Source organism: Microcebus murinus, chromosome 21 (genome assembly GCF_040939455.1).
Source record: "Microcebus murinus isolate Inina chromosome 21, M.murinus_Inina_mat1.0, whole genome shotgun sequence".
NCBI classification, from domain to species: domain Eukaryota; kingdom Metazoa; phylum Chordata; class Mammalia; order Primates; family Cheirogaleidae; genus Microcebus; species Microcebus murinus.
Window position 1 is genome coordinate 5,950,134 of NC_134124.1, and position 18,868 is coordinate 5,969,001.

The 18,868-nt window shown below is 48.4% G+C and overlaps 1 protein-coding gene across 1 annotated transcript in view; it reads right to left on the minus strand.

Annotated features, from left to right (window-relative positions):
* The window catches only part of SPOCK1 (SPARC (osteonectin), cwcv and kazal like domains proteoglycan 1), a 474,241-nt gene extending 465,907 nt beyond the window's left edge, over positions 1 to 8,334 (minus strand). Inside the window, exons 1-2 of the mRNA XM_012761191.2 lie at positions 8,198 to 8,334; positions 7,391 to 7,576 (exon numbers count right to left, since the gene is read on the minus strand). Coding sequence (XP_012616645.1) covers positions 7,391 to 7,576 — 186 coding nt within the window. The 5' untranslated portion in view covers positions 8,198 to 8,334. The remainder of the gene's footprint in view (positions 1 to 7,390; positions 7,577 to 8,197) is intronic.
* Between the last annotated feature and the right edge of the window lie 10,534 nt (positions 8,335 to 18,868).

The following is an 18,868-nucleotide window of genomic DNA, read 5'->3' on the forward strand; positions in this document are numbered from 1 at the left end:
TTTTGCACCAACAAACCACCCTGCCCTGCAGTAACTATTTGTTATTGTTTGGATTTTTCCAAAACCACAGCCAACCTGCTTCAGCTGTAGCAAATTATAGGCTCTCAGATGGCCTGTAACGATCTGGGCTGAAGAACTGAGTCTCTGGAGACAAGGAACAAAGGTCTGACCAATCCTACTAGAATGTTCCTATTGGTTCTAATGACAAACCTGGCACCTGATGATTCCTGAATGCCAAGAAGCATTTGCTAAAACCTGCAGGAACTTCTCCACGAACGGTGATGCACTATCATGCCAAACCAAGACCAAACCGTAGGCACCAGATGTGCAAAGGGTGCTGAGAAAGCTGGTTGGAGCCCATCCCCTTCCCTCCCACAAAGTCACCCTGGGACCACTAGGCAGGACAAGATGAAGTTTTTACCTCTTGACATAGGCTAGAGGCAACTGGGTCAGAGCTTAATATTAAAAGCAACACTCATTAGGGCTTAGTCCATATAACAGGGCTCCCACGGAGCCCTTCACATAAATAGGATTTCAGGCACAGTTGGGCACAACTCCCCTCCCAGACACTTCACGCTGAGAGTAGCCAGTTTCAGGAGGGGTCTGGCGACAATGTGAAATATTATGGGAAGGTCTTCTGCGCCAGGAACAGAATGGGCCATATGGAACCTCACACAGCCTCCCAGACTGGCAAGACATGGAGTGAAGACAGGCTCAAGGATCATGGAACGACTTCCCCCAACATGTTTCTAAGACATGAGATGGAAAGCAGCCATGTGCCAACAACTCACTCATACAAGGCAGAAGTTAAGAGAAGTGAGCCTCGGAAAACAAATTAAAATAGCAGATCTATCAGCCATTCAAAGATCTCAGCACCTATTTTGTCCCATGTGTTCACTCAGTCTTCCCCCTCCTCCCAAACCTATTATGCTCCTAAAAGCTTTCCTTAGGAGTTCATCCAAGAGGTGTGCTTAGGATACAATTCAAGTCAACAAAATGTTTGTTTGACCACCTGCTGTACATGAGGCATGATAAGACTTAAGCTCTTACTTCAGGAAGCATCCAACTATTAAAGAAGCTAAAGTACAGATATATACAACTATAAATTCAAGAAATAATACATACAAGTGTTATAGGAGTTCATATTAATAAAAATAATAGCCTCTACTTATTATTTATTAAGCCAGATACTGTGCTAAGATCTTCACCTGCATTAACCAAACACTCTTCATGCTGACCCGTGAGGATGGTCAGCAAGCAGACATCTGTTGACATTTGCCCACCAGGCACCCATTTCCCCTTAAGGAACTATCTTCTCCCACCTTCAACCAGGGATCCAATGGACGCCCCTACCACCACTCCCGCCCTAGGCATGTAACCCAGGTCTGAACAGTCAGCACATTTTACTCTCTTGGCCAAAGTGATTGATCAAGGACTGGGTACATAACACAGGTAAATCTGACACATCTCAATTTAGGACTTTTACTTGTACTATTGAGACATAAAAACTATACGATGATATAAATCTGTGGGTGCCATGAACTGCTACATTGAACTAGTCAGCCTGAGAACAAAACCAACGTAGGAGAGATAAAACCCAAAGGTTGGGGCCAAGGGAGGCAGAATGACAGACACACATAAACCCAAGTCCTATAAAATAACTTGAGCCCCTGAATCTAGCCTTACATAAAGCCACAGCTTATCAGTGGAATTTTTAGTTACACAAGTGAATAAGTTTTCTCTTCCATTTAAGCCAGCTTGGCTTAGATTTCAGTCACTTGCAATCTAGAGTCCTCACCAATAGAATATTATTATCCCTACTTAACAAATGAGAAGTCAGAGGCTCAGAGAGGATGAACAACCTGTGAGTGCTTTAAATTAAATTAGCACTGTGAGGTTTTAGGGGGGCTGCAAGGGTAGTGCGCACTTAGACCAGAGCCAGCCAGTTCAATTGCTCAGAGCCGATCTTTCTTTTCTCTCCACCCAACAATGTAAAGGTAGAAACAGGTAAGCTGCCTTGCTATGGTCCCTTTCCCTCATGGTGATTTTACTTCTTGTTTAGTTCTACACTGAGGGGACAGCCATTCAGAATCCCAGCTTTATGCTGGGACTATTAAACTCTTCAGCCTGGGCACTATCTTCTTTCTTGGTAGTGCATAAAAATGTTGCATCTTACAACTGATGGCATCTCATGCTGGATGAAATATGGTTAAAAAAATACTTATAACCTTGGACAAATTATTTAATACCTTATAGGAAATTTCTTTTGTTTGTAATCATCTCACCTGGGAAATAAGACCAAGTGTGAGCTTGGGTCTTATCAATTTCCCAAGAAACACACAGTCATCTCACCATAAGAAAGGCAAAACGAGTCATCCTGAATGTGTTTGAGTTTAGACAGTGAATGAGTTTGGTTTGAAGTACATTATATTGAGTAAATGAGTAAGAAATGATTTACTATAAAATATTTAATTATGCTTCCATTATTTTTGAGCAACGTAAAATGATTGAGCTAACGATGAGCTCCCATTCCTCTAGGGGAATATCACAGGTACAACTATCCATTTGGAGCCACTTCTTGGTTTTGAAAACAGCCTCATCAGAATATGAGAGAGTACTTATCCTCCCAGCCATGCAGTTCAGCTGAAGTACTGTGGGGCCAGGTCTGGGAAGAACCAGGAAAGGCAGGATACTCAGCCTGGAAAGGTCAACTGGGGCAAGAAGTTGAACCATCTAAGACCACACTGGGTGTATCCCTGGCAAAGACAAACTGAACATAAGGACAGAGAAGACAAGAATGTTCTTTGTCCTATCAACTTTTAAACTGTCCCTTTATAATGATCCTTGTGAAATAATTATTTCTATCAATGGTCATCTGGTATAGGGGATTTAAGATAGCGGGTTCATTAAAGAGAGTCATGATCACAAATTCATTTAAGTCTCCTTGAACCTGTTTAATCGAAATGATTTTCTGCTACTCTCGATTACAAGCCGAGTTTCCGTGGTGACAGATTAATGACTGATCCACTAAGCCATACCACCTCTTTTGTCACCAGCCCCACTGACTAAGCCAGCCACTGTTTTATCAATAAGCCCCACTTGCCCTTGAAACTCATTATAGCTGAGATGTTAAGATCAAATGAGCTGATCAGATGCTTGCTGCCACCTTAGTTCTGCTACAGAGACCACCAAATCCCACAGACTATGTGCCAGAAGGAAAAAGAATGCATTGGTCTTTTGGTTCGTATTAGAATTACAAACTCAGGTCACTCTGCAGTAAGACAAATGCCAGCCAAGCAACACTTCTGATTCTTTGGGCCTGCTAAAGGTAATTCTCCTAAAGTTAAATGTCAGGGATAGTTTCATGTGTGCAAAAGAAAGAAAAATGTTATGTTTGGTGTAAGCAACAATATTAATCAAATCATAAGCTCATTATTAGGAGAAGATAAGCCCTCACATAGCATCTACAATAAGCTGTGTTCACCTGGCTTTCCATCCCACGTTGTCTTAACCTAAGGGTCTTCATGGATTGCCCTCACCCATAATGCAGGAAAAAGATGCGATGTGACATCACTGAAGGTGCACAATCCAAATCCACTCAGCTCCTGATTGGCTGAGGTGCAGAGTGGGAGCCTAGATCAGATGGCCCATTCCAGCCCAGGCTCCTCCACATCCCAGCTCTGTAATTTGACCAAGAGACTTAACCTCTCAGGAAACAGCGGATGCTAGTAATAGCACTTCTCCCATAGGACCGTGATGAATATTAAATAATATGTGGAAAATGCCTTAAATAATGTCTAGCACACTAAGTGCTCCATAAACGTCAGCTATTATCTATTTCTGCAGTGTTTTAATCTTTTAATTACAACCAGTATATGTTACCTTTCTAAGAAAAAAAAAAACCCTCATTTTTTAAAAAAGAAAACAGAATAAGAAAGAAATGTGACAGTATAAGTTAAAGGATTTCATCCAGCAGACAAGAGGTTACATGAAAGATATTACATTTCTCTTGTTCACCCTTATGGCCCAGTGCCTACCCCATGGTAGACAGTCAAATTATCTGTTGCAATGAATGAATGCTCAAATGGATGTGAGAATGTACAGCAGAAAATTTCCTTGTAGTAGTGGTTATGGAAAGCCAAATACAAATCAGATTCAGAAAAATTAGGAGAATCTTGACCCCTCGACCTCAAACCACAAAGGAGTTAAATGCATGACAGCTGGAGATAGAAAATTACTGTACAACTTAACACAAACATCTGCCTTCTTCATCTCCTCTTCCTTAATATTGTATTTGTGCAGAAATCCAGGCCTCCATCTGGCCAAAACATCCCAATTGCTAGTCCCCATAAAAGAATAATGATCAAACTAACAGACCACAAATACATTAGGAGCAATCATCTGAATGTTTTTACATTTCTCCTGGATCCATAAGTCCAGGCAACAACCATGGATTAGTTTTGAAGGTTTTACTTCTGGAAATAAGGAGACAGTAAGTATTTATGAACCTCGAGCAATAGGACATATTTCAACATGCTAAGTAGAGGCTGCCAGCTCATCTCTGGCAATGTCACACACAGCACACCCAAAAGTAAGGGATGCATAGAGCACACCTCTCACCACATTTATTTCGAAGTTGGCTCAGTAACAATCACGAGTGGCTATAACCAATTCTCTAAAAAGAGCCCTTAGCTTTCAGTTTTCCAAGTTCAAAAATCATTTCTAAATATCTCTCCCCCAAGTTCAACAACAGGAGGAAGGAAAGACATTTTCTTTCACAATCAGTTTCAAAAATTGACAAGCATCGTAACAATAATCTTGGGACACAGCCTTTTCAAAGTTATCAGTAGCTCCAACGAAGCAATTAAAACAAGAGCAAAGAAGCTGGGGCTTTGTCAACCTCAAGCAAGGCCTGGCTCAGTGAAAGTGATCAGGCTGGCCGAGCCACTGTAACATTAACTGGGGCTTTACCCATTGTCCACTGAATAGCCAGTTTCTATAGAAAGCAACCTTTTACTCCCTGGTCCCAGGGGACTCAGGCTTTGAGATTATTCCACGTAAATGACCCGACTGAAGACACTTGGACTTTCCCTAAAAGAGCATTTGGTCTGAGTTTCATAACACTTTAAAGAGGTTAATGACTTTATATTATGTTTGAGCCACTTCTAGTATCAGAATTCTTCACAAAGCATATAAAATGGTTGATGATTTAAGATGTTTGTGATTTTCTGAACATTTTTAGATGTTTGTAATGGTATGCTGGATCAAATTATCATTAAAAAAAAATGCTGCTAAAAGTGTTAGTTTGCCAGCTAAAACTGCTCCAGAATCAGAAAAGCAGTCACTTGAACTTAAAAGCTTTTCTCTTTTTATGTCTTAGACACTGTGCATAAGAAAGAAAAGAAACGAAGAAAAGCCCAATTTTAAAAAAATTTAAAGCTAAACAGGAATTAAGAATGCCATGCTTATAATACCCTGAGACTAGAAAATCATGAACAGGCACAAAAGCACAGTAGACCTTTCCACGACAAGCACAAGTATTTTCAATCTGAGCCAGCTGCCAGGAGAACCAAATCACCTGCAAAGGCAGCCCTGCACTTCTACTCCCGGCCCAGGTCTCCTGTCTCTAGCAGAGTTTAGCATCCGCCCTGGTCCTCAACTCTAAGACATAATGATAGAAAAATAAAAACAAAAAAATTATTCCTGCCCCAGGTGACTCCTCCATGGTTTGGGCATCTTTTGAAGCCATAAGCAAAGGTAGTCAACACAGGGCTTCTCTGTTCTGAGCAGAAAGGAGATATAGATGGTGAATAGAGCAGGTCAAGCATGGGGCAAGCTGTGGCAGGAATCTCACTGCAGGTGGGGAGGGGAGCAGGGGGCAAATCTGCTGCAAAAGTAAGGCCCCAACAATTATGTATCAATTAAAAATGTTTTAAATGAAATTATAATTTTTAAAAAAGTAAAATACCAAATAACTGTGAATGTTCACTGAAAGCTCCTTTCCAAGAGAAGTTGCCCAGTGTCATCTATTAATATAAAGAGGAAGAAGAGGAATAGAGGGAGAGAGATAAGTCAGTCTCCACACAGGGCCATGGGTGCATCTGCTCCCTGCCCCTTGGAAGGGGACCTGGAGAAGATGCTCTTTGGAAAGTGTAAGAAAACATCTGAGATTCATTCCATTCCTCAGACCCTCTCTCCCTGCAAGGACTGGGGATCCTGAGAATGGGGCTAGGAGGAATCCAGTAGAGAAAGTTGACACCCCCAAATACCCCACCTTGAAGAGTCTGTAAACCACACCCTATGACAGAACAAGGGGCTCTGCACTATGAATCAAATGATCATTTTTTTAAATATGTGCTGCTAAAAATATTAGGTTAACACCTAAAAGTGCTCCAGAAACAACAAAAAAAGCAGTGCATTTGAACATGCAGCTTTTCTCTTTTTGTTGTTATTAAGCCTTGGGCATTTTTACAATATTTAAAGCCTCTCACTGCCTAGAATTCCTAATGTTAAGTACCATAAAACATGGCACTTTCGAATCCCCTAGAAGGGCATGGGCCCAGCCACCTGGGGCAGCCCTTGAAGGAGCTGGCAGAAGCTCCCACAGCACAGAGGATATGCCATCTGCTGGAAAGACTGCACCAGGTGCCTCTTGCCCTACATCTTCTGGGGCATACCTGGGGAGGGGCAGCCAGCCCTGGGGCAGGAACAGGCAGCATAGGTGCTTCTGGGTGCCCAAGAATCACTTTCTCTCTTCTCAGGGCTCTTCCTGAGGAGCAGTCCTCTGCCACCCTGGCTACCCTTCAGGGCGGGGACCAACACCACAGGCTGCCTGTTCCCTTTTACCTTCCCCTCCAGAGACCAAGGGTCAAAAACGCCACACTCCTCCCCAACATCTTACAGGCCATTGCATGATCCTCCCCCCAGGACCTCCTCTCCTGCAACACCTGACTCCCTCACCGATGAGCTGGGCTCACCTGCAAACCTAACCTCTCCAGTGGGCATTCTTCTGATAAGACGGTCCAAACCACCGCTGCCCCAGGGAAGTATTTTTCTCCAGGGCTAGGCAAAGTCAACCACCACCCTTAGGAGAACTCAGCAGCTTAGGGAGCCTCTGTCCCCACAGCTGCTGGTGTTTGTCACATCTCGGTGCAGTCACCTCCCCCAGTCCTACAAATACAACACACCTGGACCACAGGTAACAGGCAAGAGCATCAAGCCTTCAAAGTTCTCTTTAAAGTTCTTTTCATGCAAGATGCAGCCCAGGAACCGCGGACGGACAAGCACCGGTGGGAGCCCCCTCCCCGACCCCACCCCACCCCCCTCAGAGGTGTCCTCTCCCAGGGGGTCCCCGCCCCGCCGGGACGGCAGCGCCGCGGGCGGTACTCACGTCTCGGAAGCGGTTCCAGTACTTGTCCCGGTCGTACTGGGAGACGGTGCTCAGCCACTGGTCGTTGTCCAGGAAATTGCCGTGGTTGGGGCCCGCGGCCCCGGCGAGCGCGTCCAGGTGCCGGCTCTCCACCTGGAGCAGGCACCACGCCGCGGCGGCCGCCGCGAGCACCGCGGTCGCTGGCATCTGCGGGCGGGGACACGCGGGGGCGGTGAGCCGCGGGCCGGGCGACGGCGAGCCCCGGCCGGGCACCCGGGCGTCTGGGGGACCCCGGGCCGGGCCCCCGCCGCGGGGGAGGGGGTGGCGCGGCGGGGACAGGGTCACCCGGCACCCACCCGGGGAGCCTGCCGCTGACTGGAGACCCCGCTCACGAACGGGGGCTCGGTACCAAATGCGTCACAGGTTAGGGGGTGCCGTCCAACTACAGGGGACCCCCCTCGCCTATGCTCCGGGTGCCCCACAGACCGTGCTGTCCGGTCAGGGGCTTCAGGACCCCCAAAACGGGGAGCCCGCGGCCGCCGGCGGCGCCCCCTCAGACGGTGCCCGCAGCGCCGGGCCGGCAGCGGGGAGACGAGGGCTCCGAGCAGCGGCCCGGGCTCGGGGAAAGCGAGTGGGGGCGCCGCCGCCGCCGGGGTCTCGGTCCGCGGCTGGGCCAGAGGGATCCTGCCGCCCGCCCGCCCGCCTGCGGCCTCGGCGGCTGAGGGGCGCACGCGGAGCCCGCCCCAGGCCCGGCCCTGCCCGCCCCCGGCGGCCGCGGGGGGTCCCAACTACGCCAAGTTGGGGCGCGGGGCTCCGCGGGGCACGTACCTTGGGGGCCGGCCCGGGTCCCCGCGTCCGAGTCGCTCGAGCGCCTGAGGAGCGGTCGCCGAGAAGGCTGGGCGCCGGCTGGCTCCCTCAGCTCCTGCCGCCGCCGCCGCGCGTCCGGCCGCTTTGTGAGCCCGCAGCGCTGTGGCTCCCCGCGCTCGCCGGCTCGGGCGCGGCGTCCGCGGGCGGAGGAGCCCGAGCGCGCGAGACGAGGCCTCTGGCGCCCCCTGGCGGCCGCGCGCTGCCGTGCCGACCGCCGGGCCGGAGCGCGGCTACCCACCCGCACCTCCGCGCCGCGGTGAAGCCAGCTCCCGGCCACGCTGGGGCGGGACGGCGGAGGGGCCTGAGTTCGTGAGGCCGAGAAGCCGGGCAGCGTTACGAGGCACTCTCAAAAGGAAGGTCAGAATCACCTTGGTGGAGGCCGGGCCTGATGGCGCGCACCTATAGTCAGTCCCAGCTCCTGGGGAGACTGAGGCAGGAGGCTCACTTGGCCAGGTGCTGGAGGTTGTAGTACGCGGGGATGGCGCCTGGGAATAGCCGCTGCACCCCAGCCTGGGCAAGCAGAGCGAGACCCGTCTCTTAGAAAAATACAAGAAAGAATCACAATCACGTTGGTGGAAAGAGAGGAGAGAGCTGCTTTAAAAATGAGGATTCCGGGCTCCCAGCCCCTCGCCACTTGCAGAATGGGCATTAGGCCTCCAAGTCTGCGCTTTTAATGAGCTCGTGGTGCTCAATGTGCCCAGGTGCTTGTTGTGCACGGCAAAGTCTGAGAAGCACTGCCTTGTCATTCCCTGGCCAGTGAAGTTCTGCACTGCCTGTCCCAGGCCGTGCACCCACCTGCATCTCCGCATTCCCCACACCCGGCACACTGCTGCCAGTCCCTTCAGACGGCCCTTCTAGCTGCCATTTCTGTCATTTCTACATCCTTGTGTCCCCACATTGGCCCTGTAGGTGTCCCTTGGTGTCTGTTACCATCTCTCCCCTGGAGAACTGGCCCTGGTGCTAACTGCTGGGTTTTCCTCTGGGGAGTGAAGGGAAAGAGAAGGATTAGACTGCGCTTTGGGGACAGCACACTGAGAAGCAGGAGGCGGCACTTCCCTACCCCCATTTCCCTACCCCCATTTCCAAATACCCGTGTTTCATTGAATAGGGCTGGAAGAGATTTAACACCTTCCCCTGAGCACAGGTGACACTTACCTGCCACCTTTCTCTGTACAAGAACACTCCATTCCCCAGACACCTGAGTGCTCTTTTAGCAGAAGTCTGACCTTACCCTGACCCCTCTCCCCTTGACACCAACTTGAGACTCTTCATGATGCTTCCTGGTAAAGACCAGACTCCTGGCTGGAGCCCCCAGGCCCTGCACACCTGGCCCCTGCACACCTTTCTGGCTGCCTTTCACCCTACTCCTTCCCTGACTTCCTGGACAGGCCGACCTTGGGTACAGACCCCAGCGGAGATGGCCTCTGCCTGGGCCATCTGTGAATCCATCTGCCTGGATTCACTTCCGCCTGGGCCACTGTCCACCCCACCACTAAACAGGAGCCTTGTCAAGTCACTCCTCTGCCTACTCATCCTCACTTCTTCACAGAGACTTGCTGAGCCTGTGGACCAGACCAGGACTGCCAGGGATGCTGTCCTTGAAAACACAGCACTTCTCCAGCCGTGAGCTCACTGTACAGGGACTCACTCACCCAGGTCAGCCTCCCCACCTGCTGGAGCCCCACAGGGTCTCATTCACTGGTGCTCCCCGGAGCCCAGAGCACATGCTCCTGGCACACAGCAAGTGCCCAAAAAATACTTTCTGGGTGAATGCATGAATGCCACACAACCATGCCTGGAACCACACGTCTCAGCCGACACGCCAACAATAACGTGTGATGTGGTCTGTACTAAGCTATGCTGCAAATAATTTGGTTGTGTATAATAAACATGTGGAAGTTGGTTATGATTGTTCTTAAAAACATCAGCAGAGGCATGGTTATCCTGACATTACTCTGACTGATTTGCATTCCTAGAAACGTTCTTGAAAGGGAGAGAGAGGAGTGGAGTCACAGCTACTATGTTGGGGACTCCACATCATCCATGGTTTATTTTATCATGGGAATGTTGTAGGTGGGTGTATCAGAGTGGGAGAGAGGTTTAGAAGCGATGAAGAGAATGTTTCTTCTGTTCATAGAAAACCAAGCAAACAGCACTTCCCCATTTCTCTGCCCAATTTGACAGCAAAATCTCAGAGTTGTCCCCAGATGTCATGTTTGTCTCCTCACCTCCAATTTATTCTTCAACCTGACCCTATCTGCCTTTCATCCTGACCGACAGAAATGACGTGGCACCATGAGCAGCCTCATCCGAGTAGCCCTCAATCCTCCCCTACTTGCCGCTGAGCAGTGTCCTCAGGCGCCCCGGCCCCAGGCCTAATGGCTTCCCTGCTCCCCGCCGTCATTCCTGCTCATGTGGAGCTTCTCGGGGCTCCAGCCTTGGCCTCTGCTCTAAGCACCCAAGCCCTTTCCCTAGGTGCTCACGTCTGGTCCTGTGCTGAGATTCTCCAGGTTCGTGTCCAGCCCTGAGGTGTGTGATGACTGCCAACCGCACCTCCAGCTTCACACCTGGCATCTCCTCGGAGGGCCTCACAGGTGGGTCACGCGTCACCAGGCCAAAACGGAAGCCTGGCTCTCCCTCCACGAACCTGTGCTCTCGCTCATCCCCGTTACAGTAAATGAATCCCCGCCTGCACCGCTGCTGAAGCCGGAAACCTGCCAGTCGTTTCCAATGCCTCCACTTCCTGGCCCCTCACTTCCTGTCCATCAGGGAGCTGGTCCCTTCTACTCGGAGCCGTTTCTTTCCCTCCACCTCTGTGGACGGCACCTGTTCCTCTCGGCTGGGTGGCCACTGCAGTGGCTGCTCGACGAGCTTCCTTGGTTCTTTCCTGTCCCTGGCAACCCACTATCCACTCAGAGGTGAGGGCGTCTTTTGAAAATAGAAATCACTCCCTTGCATAAGACCTTCCAGTGGCTTGCCATGACACTAAAACAAAACTTCAGATTCCTTCCTATGACAGAAAAAGCCCTGCGCCATCTGGTCCTGTCCCTCTGCTGCTTCCTTCCCTAGATTCTAGCCGTATCCATCACACGTTTCTGCAAACATCCCAAGATGTGCCCCTCAGGCCCTCCGCCTGCAACGTCCCTCTGGCTGCTCTTCGCACGGTGGCTCCCTTCATAGCTGTCAGATCTCTGCTCAATTGTCACCACCTCATTGAAGCCTCCCGTGACCACCACTCTAAAACAGTCACTCCCCACCGCAGCCACATCAATATTCCCTGCGGTTGTACCTGGATGTTTGGCTATTCCCTTGTTTCTCTTTCTTCCTCAGTTCACATATTAACTCCAAGTGGGCAAACGCATTGTCTTTTTCACTCCTGCATCCATAGGCTAATTGCAGAACCTGACATTCAGTGGGCACTCAATAAATATTTATCCAGTGCTTGAATGAATGAATGTAGCAAATTTCATAACCCTTAATGCGTCCTAAAGTATGAAACCCCTAGCTGGCTAGAGCCATTTCTTTTAGTCCCCCTTAAATCCTTTGTTCTGCAGAGACAAGCTCTGCTTTTCAAGGGGACCTGTCCCCAGTTTAATCAGAGGGCATCTGCTGCTGGCCAAGCTCCAACTTCACAACTAGAATCTTCAGTAACCACCCACCAGAGTGGGGACGGCAGCCAGCCAGAGCGGCGCGGGCAGGTGTGCAGCGCAGGGCCGGCCTGAGCCAGGAGAGGACGTAACCTTGGAGCAGGGGCAAGGAGGCTGGGAGCTGGAGACCTGCCATCAGCTCCGCCAGCGCTCGAGGGGAGAAATGGCAGATTTATTCGGCTGCGGGAAGCACCCGGGAGCAAAATCAATACCGAGCCTTGGGGCTGTATTTCTGCTTTTCATTGGCTTACGCACAACGATGATAACTCCTTGTTTTAACATAGTTCTTATTTCCAAAGAGCCCCACATGTTTTATCTGCGGTTTAATGGATCCTCAAACATGTGCTCCCGGGTAGTCTGAAGCAGATATAACCGTCACCACTTTATGCCGAGGATAGGGGGAGCACAGAGAGGTTAGACGAATTGCTGAAGGTCACAGAAAGAGGGAAAGTTGAATCTAGCAGCAGAAAGTTCTAGGTGTACGTCCCACCCCATTCAGGATGGCTAGAATGAGAATCACCCATTAGGCTGCATGCAATAACCGAGCCTTCGTGCTTACCCATCACCAGCCCTCATTCATTTCTAGCCACAAACTCAAATCTGCCTGCTACGTGGCATCTCCATTTCACTGTCTCGCTGGCAATCTGAACTCAGTATGTCCAAAACTGAAAAACTGAGCTGCATTCCCCAGTCAAACCTGCTCTGCATCCCCACCTCGGGAAAACCCCCACCGCTGCCCTAAACCCTAGTGTCATCCTGACCTCCTTCCAAGGCCCCACTTTGCACAGCTCACCCACCGCCCAGCTCACCTTTCCACCCTCCCCAGCTGCACCCGCTCTTCCCCGCTGCTGGGCCACCACCTCTCCCCTGCACTCCACAGAGCCCTTGCAAGGAGCTCCATCTCTCCTCACCCCATGGAATTCATTCTCCACACAGCAGACAGCGTGGTCCTCTCTCGGTGGCAACGTGATCCCTTGTCTCTGCTTACTGTCCTTCCTCTGCACTCAAGACAAAGATCGGGCACCATACCCAACTCTCCGTGCATCCTGCTAAGCCCAGGGACACCCAGTCCCCCTGCCCCTGCCCCTCCCCCTCAGGGCCACCCTTGTAGGGCTGCATACAGCCTAGACTCGCTCCTGCCTGGCCGCCCTCTCCTGCCCAGTCCCTCCCACCCGTCCAGCCTCAACTTCTCCAAGCGCTCAGAAAAGGCTGCCCGACCCCCGCGGCCTCGCACTCATCACGGCTGCATAACTGCCTCCCATTGCTCTCCCCCAAGACGCTCAGCCGCACAAAGCCGGAGTCCGGGTCTGAGTCTGTCTCATTTGCTGCTGAACTCAGTGCCCAAAAGAGCAGCGGGTGCATAGTAGGTACACAGTAAATATTAAATGAATCAATGAATGCTTGTAGCTCAATGCATTTATTTCCCTTCCATTCTTAGACATGAAGAAGTTCGGGGTTTATGTTGAATATTCTAATCCCCTGTCACCCCTTGGATGGAAGGTTGGGACGGTGAGGGAATGACACAACCTTCCTGCTCCCGGCTGCTCTGCTGTGGGTTGAGGCTGATGTTGGGATAGATCCTGGCCCCACAAAAAGGAGTAATGAAATAGATGCATTTCTCAACACCATCGAAAATAGCTCACCCAGCAAGGCCTGTAACTTCTACGAATGCATCAATTTTCCCTATCGATCATACGTGTTCAGCGGGGCCCGGCTCGCTCCATCTGCCTGCATCCCCATGGCCCCAACACACCCCTCCTTGTCTTCCTACCCCCACGCAGAGCCATGGTGTATGGGCGACCCAGACTGGAGGAATTGACTTTAACAAATGAATATCTTGCAAAGAAATGAAAATAACTGCCAGAAAAGCCTAACGGCCAAGCAACCACTCAGAGACAGAGCAGAGGATGCCAGAGTCCTGGCCGCAGAGAAAAAAAATCATGAGGTCCACAATATTGGTAACACGGGCTGGCACGCACAAGCACTTACAACGTGTCAGGCCTGTGTGTCATCTCATGTAATCCTCGTGAGAGCCCCCTGTGAAGTAGGCACACGCTACAGACCAAAGCCCTGAGTCCCGGAGTTGGGCTGGGACGTTTTGCAGATCACTCGGTGAGTACATGGGCAAGCAAGGGCTGAGCCAGGGACTCCCTGACGTTAAACCTCCCGCTGTGACCCCCATGGCACCCAGCCACACCGCTGCCATCCCACCGGCCCGCAGCGGTTCCCTTGATGTCTAGGCCTTAGGCACTCTCTCCTCCGCTGGTGCTACAGGCTGAGATGGGAAACCTGAAGACACCTGCTCTCTGTTGGCTAAATAACAAGCCCTCTGAGACTCAAAGACAATTTTCTTTTCCACTGTCAGAAAAGCAATCCAGGCTCCTTTTCTTTTTCTCATTAGCTTTGCGTTCATTTACAGAACAGAAATGCACCCACAAGTTGGCATCAGCCTCCACACACACTGCGAAGCTTCGGGATGGGCTGGCAGGGGCTTCCTTCCCGCTCAGGGTCAAGGCCAGATGGCTGCCTCCAGAAGGCTCTCCCAGGGTGGGTGAGAAGCAGGTCCACACCTTGGGGACTGGGGTGCCGGTGAAGGCTGAGTCAACGGACATGGGCTGGTCATGCCCCCAAAGGACAAGGTTGATGAAAGGGGCCCCAGCTTAGCAAAGTCCCCCAGGATTAAGAGCCAAATGAGTCTCTTATGGAAGCAGCTCTCCAAGAAGCTTTCAAGCTGGGATGGAAGCAGGAGAGCAAAACTGGAGCCAGAGGAGCCACACAGAGCCAGGCGGGCCTGGGAGACCCAACAACATGAACAGAACTATTAATAGTTTGCCGAGCCCCCAGAGAAGCCCAGTCTTACTGCAGCACAAACTCGCTCAAAGGATTTCTAAAATCACCCTGTGCACTAAATTGAACCAAACCAAACTTCCTGTATATATTTCTTACCCGAACTTCTAAAATGAAATGCAGATGAACCAGCAAGGTCCTACACACTAAACTTAACTAGCTCAAGCCCCCGGGGATGAATGACACTAGACTAAAACTGTATCAGCTTTTTATTATTATTATTGTGGCAAGAACTCTTAACATGAGATCTACTGTAAAAGGTTTTTTTCTTTTTAATTTCTAAGTATTACAGGGGTACAAATGATTTTGCTTACATGGATTACTTTTGTAATGCTTACATCAGGGTTAAAAGTGTATCCGTCACCCAGATAGTGTTCATTATACCCGTTAGGTAGGTTTTCACCCATCCCCTCTTACCCCCCTGCCCCCTCAACTTGATTTCCCTCCATGCATATGTGTGCTCATCAGTTAGTTCCAATTTAATAGTGAGTACATGCAGTGTTTGTTTTTCCATTCTTTAGATACTTCACTTAGGATAATGGTCTCAAGTTCCAACCAAATTTTGCAAAAGGCATTAAGTCATCCTTCTTCATGGCTGAATAGTATTTCATAGTATACATATACCACATTTGGTTAATCCACTGATGAGTTGATGAGCATTTGGGCTGATTCCACATCTTTTCAATTGTGAATTGCGGTGCAATAAATATTCAGGTGTAGGTGTCTTTCTGATAAAATGACTTCTTTTCCTTTGGGTAAATACCCAGTAGTGGCATTGCTGGATCAAATAGGTCTACTTTTAGTTCTTTGCGGTATCTCCATACTGTTTTCCATAGACGTTGTACTAATTTATAGTCCCACCAACAGTGTGTAAGTGTTCCTTTCTCTCTGCATCCACACCAGTATCTATTGTCTTTGGACTTTTTAATAAAACCCATTCTGACTGAGGTAAGGTGATGTCTCATTGTGGTTCTAATTTGCATTTCCCTGATGATTAGTGACATTGAGCTTAACAGATTTTTAAGTGCACGATACAGTAGTATAATCTACAGGCACAGTGTTATAGAGCAGATCTCCAGAACTTACTCATCTTGCATAATTGAATATTATACCCACTGATTAGCAACTCCCCATTCTTACTTCCCCAAGCCTGGACGACAACCATTCTACCCTCTGCTTCTAGGAGTTTGACTATGTTAGACACCTCATGTAAGTGGAATCATGCAGTATTTGTCCTTCTGTGACTAGCTGATTTCACTTAGCACAATAACATCCACATTGTCACATATTGCAGGATTTCCTTCTTCTTTAAGTCTGAATAATATTCCATTGTTAGGTATACACCACATTTTCTTTATCTACTTACTCATCAATGAATTTGAAGTTGTTTCCACATCTTGTCAATTGTGCTACAATGAACACAGGAATGCTAATATCTCTTCTAGATTCTGATTTCAATTCTTTTGGGTAAATACCCAGAAGTGGGATTGCTGGATCATATGGTAGCTCTATTTTTAATTTTTTGAGGAACCTCCACACTGTTTTCCATAGCAGCTGCACTATGTTTGCATTCCCACCAACGGTGTACAAGGGTTTCAATTTCTCCGTATCTTCCTAAAGACTTGCCTTTCAGTTTTTTGATAATAGCCATCCTGACAAGTATGAGGTGCTATCTCATTGTGAATTTGATGTGCACTTCCCTGATGATTAGTGACATTGAGCACCCTTTCATACACCCATTGGCCGTTCGTATGTCTTTCTTTGAAGACATGTCTATTTGAGTCTTCAGCACATTTTTTAATCAAGTCATTGCTTCTTTGCTATTGAGCCATAGGAGTTCCTTATAAATTTTGGAACAAAGTCATCATCTTAAGGCAAAATCCTCCCAGGGGACCTTGACAGACCTGTGCGAGGGCACAAACCTCCATCACTGTGCCAAGTCACAGGGCTCTGAGGTTCTGACAAGCCTTGGTTCAAACACTAGCTCCTCCTCCTACTAGCTACAGACTCTCAGACTAGTTGATTAACCCCCTCAGGGCCCATCTGCTTGTCTATAAAATGGGGATGACAATGGTGTGCCTTCTTTCTAGGGCTGCAGAGAGGATTAAGAGATATGTGAAATTCACAGTGCTGGTGTCTGCATGTGAAATGCTATGTGTGATGTGGCTCTGTCGTTGCCATGCTTATAGGATGCTTTTCAAATTACCATGCAATTTCTTCTTAAAGTCTCACACATGAGGCTCTCATAAGTAGGTCAGTTCAGCCCTCTACAGACTGAGAAACTGAGGCTCAGAGAAAAACTTTTCACTATTTGCACACTCATCTTCACTAGATTTTTCTTAAGGTTGAAATGTTGGGAAGAATTTGCCCAGCTACACACATATTTGCATATAATTTACAGATGCCTACAACTACGAAAGACATCCTTCGGCAATTTGCAAGTTAAATTGGTATCATTTCACTCGAGACATGAAGTGAAAAAGGAATTATCAAGCCAGGGAGAACTGCAGGGGAGACAGCAGGGGTCCCCACAAATTCTCCCAACCGCTTCAGTGGGAGAACACTAAATTCAAGAATGTCGCATCTGCCCAACAAAGGAATATTATGCAGGGCATTAAAATGATGGCTATAAAATCCATGAAGCAACATGGGGAAACGGAGAGTATTAAAAAATCAAGTTACAGAATTGGATGCACAGAATGATTGCAGCAGGAGGGGAGAGTAGAAGGAAATAACCAGGGACAAGTGGTGGGTACGTTAGGGGACAACCGTGAGTGATGTTTTTCCTCTTCCAAGGGTTTCCTAACACGGATGATCGCCACAAGTTTCTTGCCCTCGATGTGTTTCAGTGTCCTTATTTGTAAACCTGTAGTAAGAATAGCGCCCACCTATGAGAATTTTGAGAAGATGACATATGCACAGTGCTTTGCACCACGTCTGACGCATGTAAGTGCAAAGTGGATGTTGGGCTTGGGATAGTGTTTGCTATTTGGTCGATTCTTCTTAGCCCTCACTTCTCACAAAGGTGGTGGAAAAAGAACTATTTGGGAGTGACAAGGCCTAGGCTCAATTAATGCCATGTTTCCCTGGCTGTTCCTAAGACTCAGTTTCTTCTCTTGTAAAGGAGGGGAGAGGACCATGGTACCTCCACCCTGTCATTCTCCTCTGTGAAAAGCTATGCAGTACCCCTTAGGTCTACAAGTGAAAGTTGCATGTACTTTGAATAAATCACAAAGAAATCTCAAAGAAATTAACGAGGAAAAGAATACATCAGTAGGAAAATGGTCAAAAGCCTTGAATAGGCAATTCACCAAAGAAATATAAATGACCAGACTACCAAGTAACCAGAGTAAACACATTAAAATAAAGTCACCTACCGAATTTGCAGATACAGTTAAAAGTCATTATTCTCTGGGTTGGCAAATAAAGAAAAATTCACTGTCTTTGTGGGCTCATAAACTGGTGCTATCTTCCTGGAGGTCAAGTTCATGACATTTATATTAAGAGCCATAAAATATTTGTGCCCTATGACTTCACAACTTCACCAATAGGAATCTAACCTAAAAAGATAACTAAGAATGCTTACTAAGATTTATCAACAATGATTTTCTTCTGTTATTATAATGATGAAAACTTGGAAACAATCGCAAAGTCTAGAAACAGTGGACTTGTTCAATAAACTATATTCATATGATAGGATACCACGTGGCCGTTAAAAGTCATGTTATTTGGGAATATTTACGAGCCAGGAAAGCATGACATTAATTGAATAAAAATGACCGATCAGTGTTATCTTAGGTAGGTTCTCTGGAAGCAGAGCCAGGGACAAGGGTTGTGGAGGAAGTCAAGGATTGAGAGTGTGCTCTGTGAAGACTGAGGGAAGCAGGAATGTTCAGGTAAGAAAGCCAAGCAAGGGGGTGGTCTCTGCTGGAGGTGCTTCAGCCCAGCCCCGGGGAGGTGGAACACAATTGGTACCCCTTGTCAATGCTCCTTGGAGGGCTGTTCTGTTCTGTTCCCATGGCGTTGGCTGCTGGCAGCCAGGATAAGGTGCTAGGATGAGCAGGGCTTCTGCCTCCTCCACCCTTCAATTCTGACTCATGCATTCTGGCTACCAGGGACATGGCACCATGCAATGCCT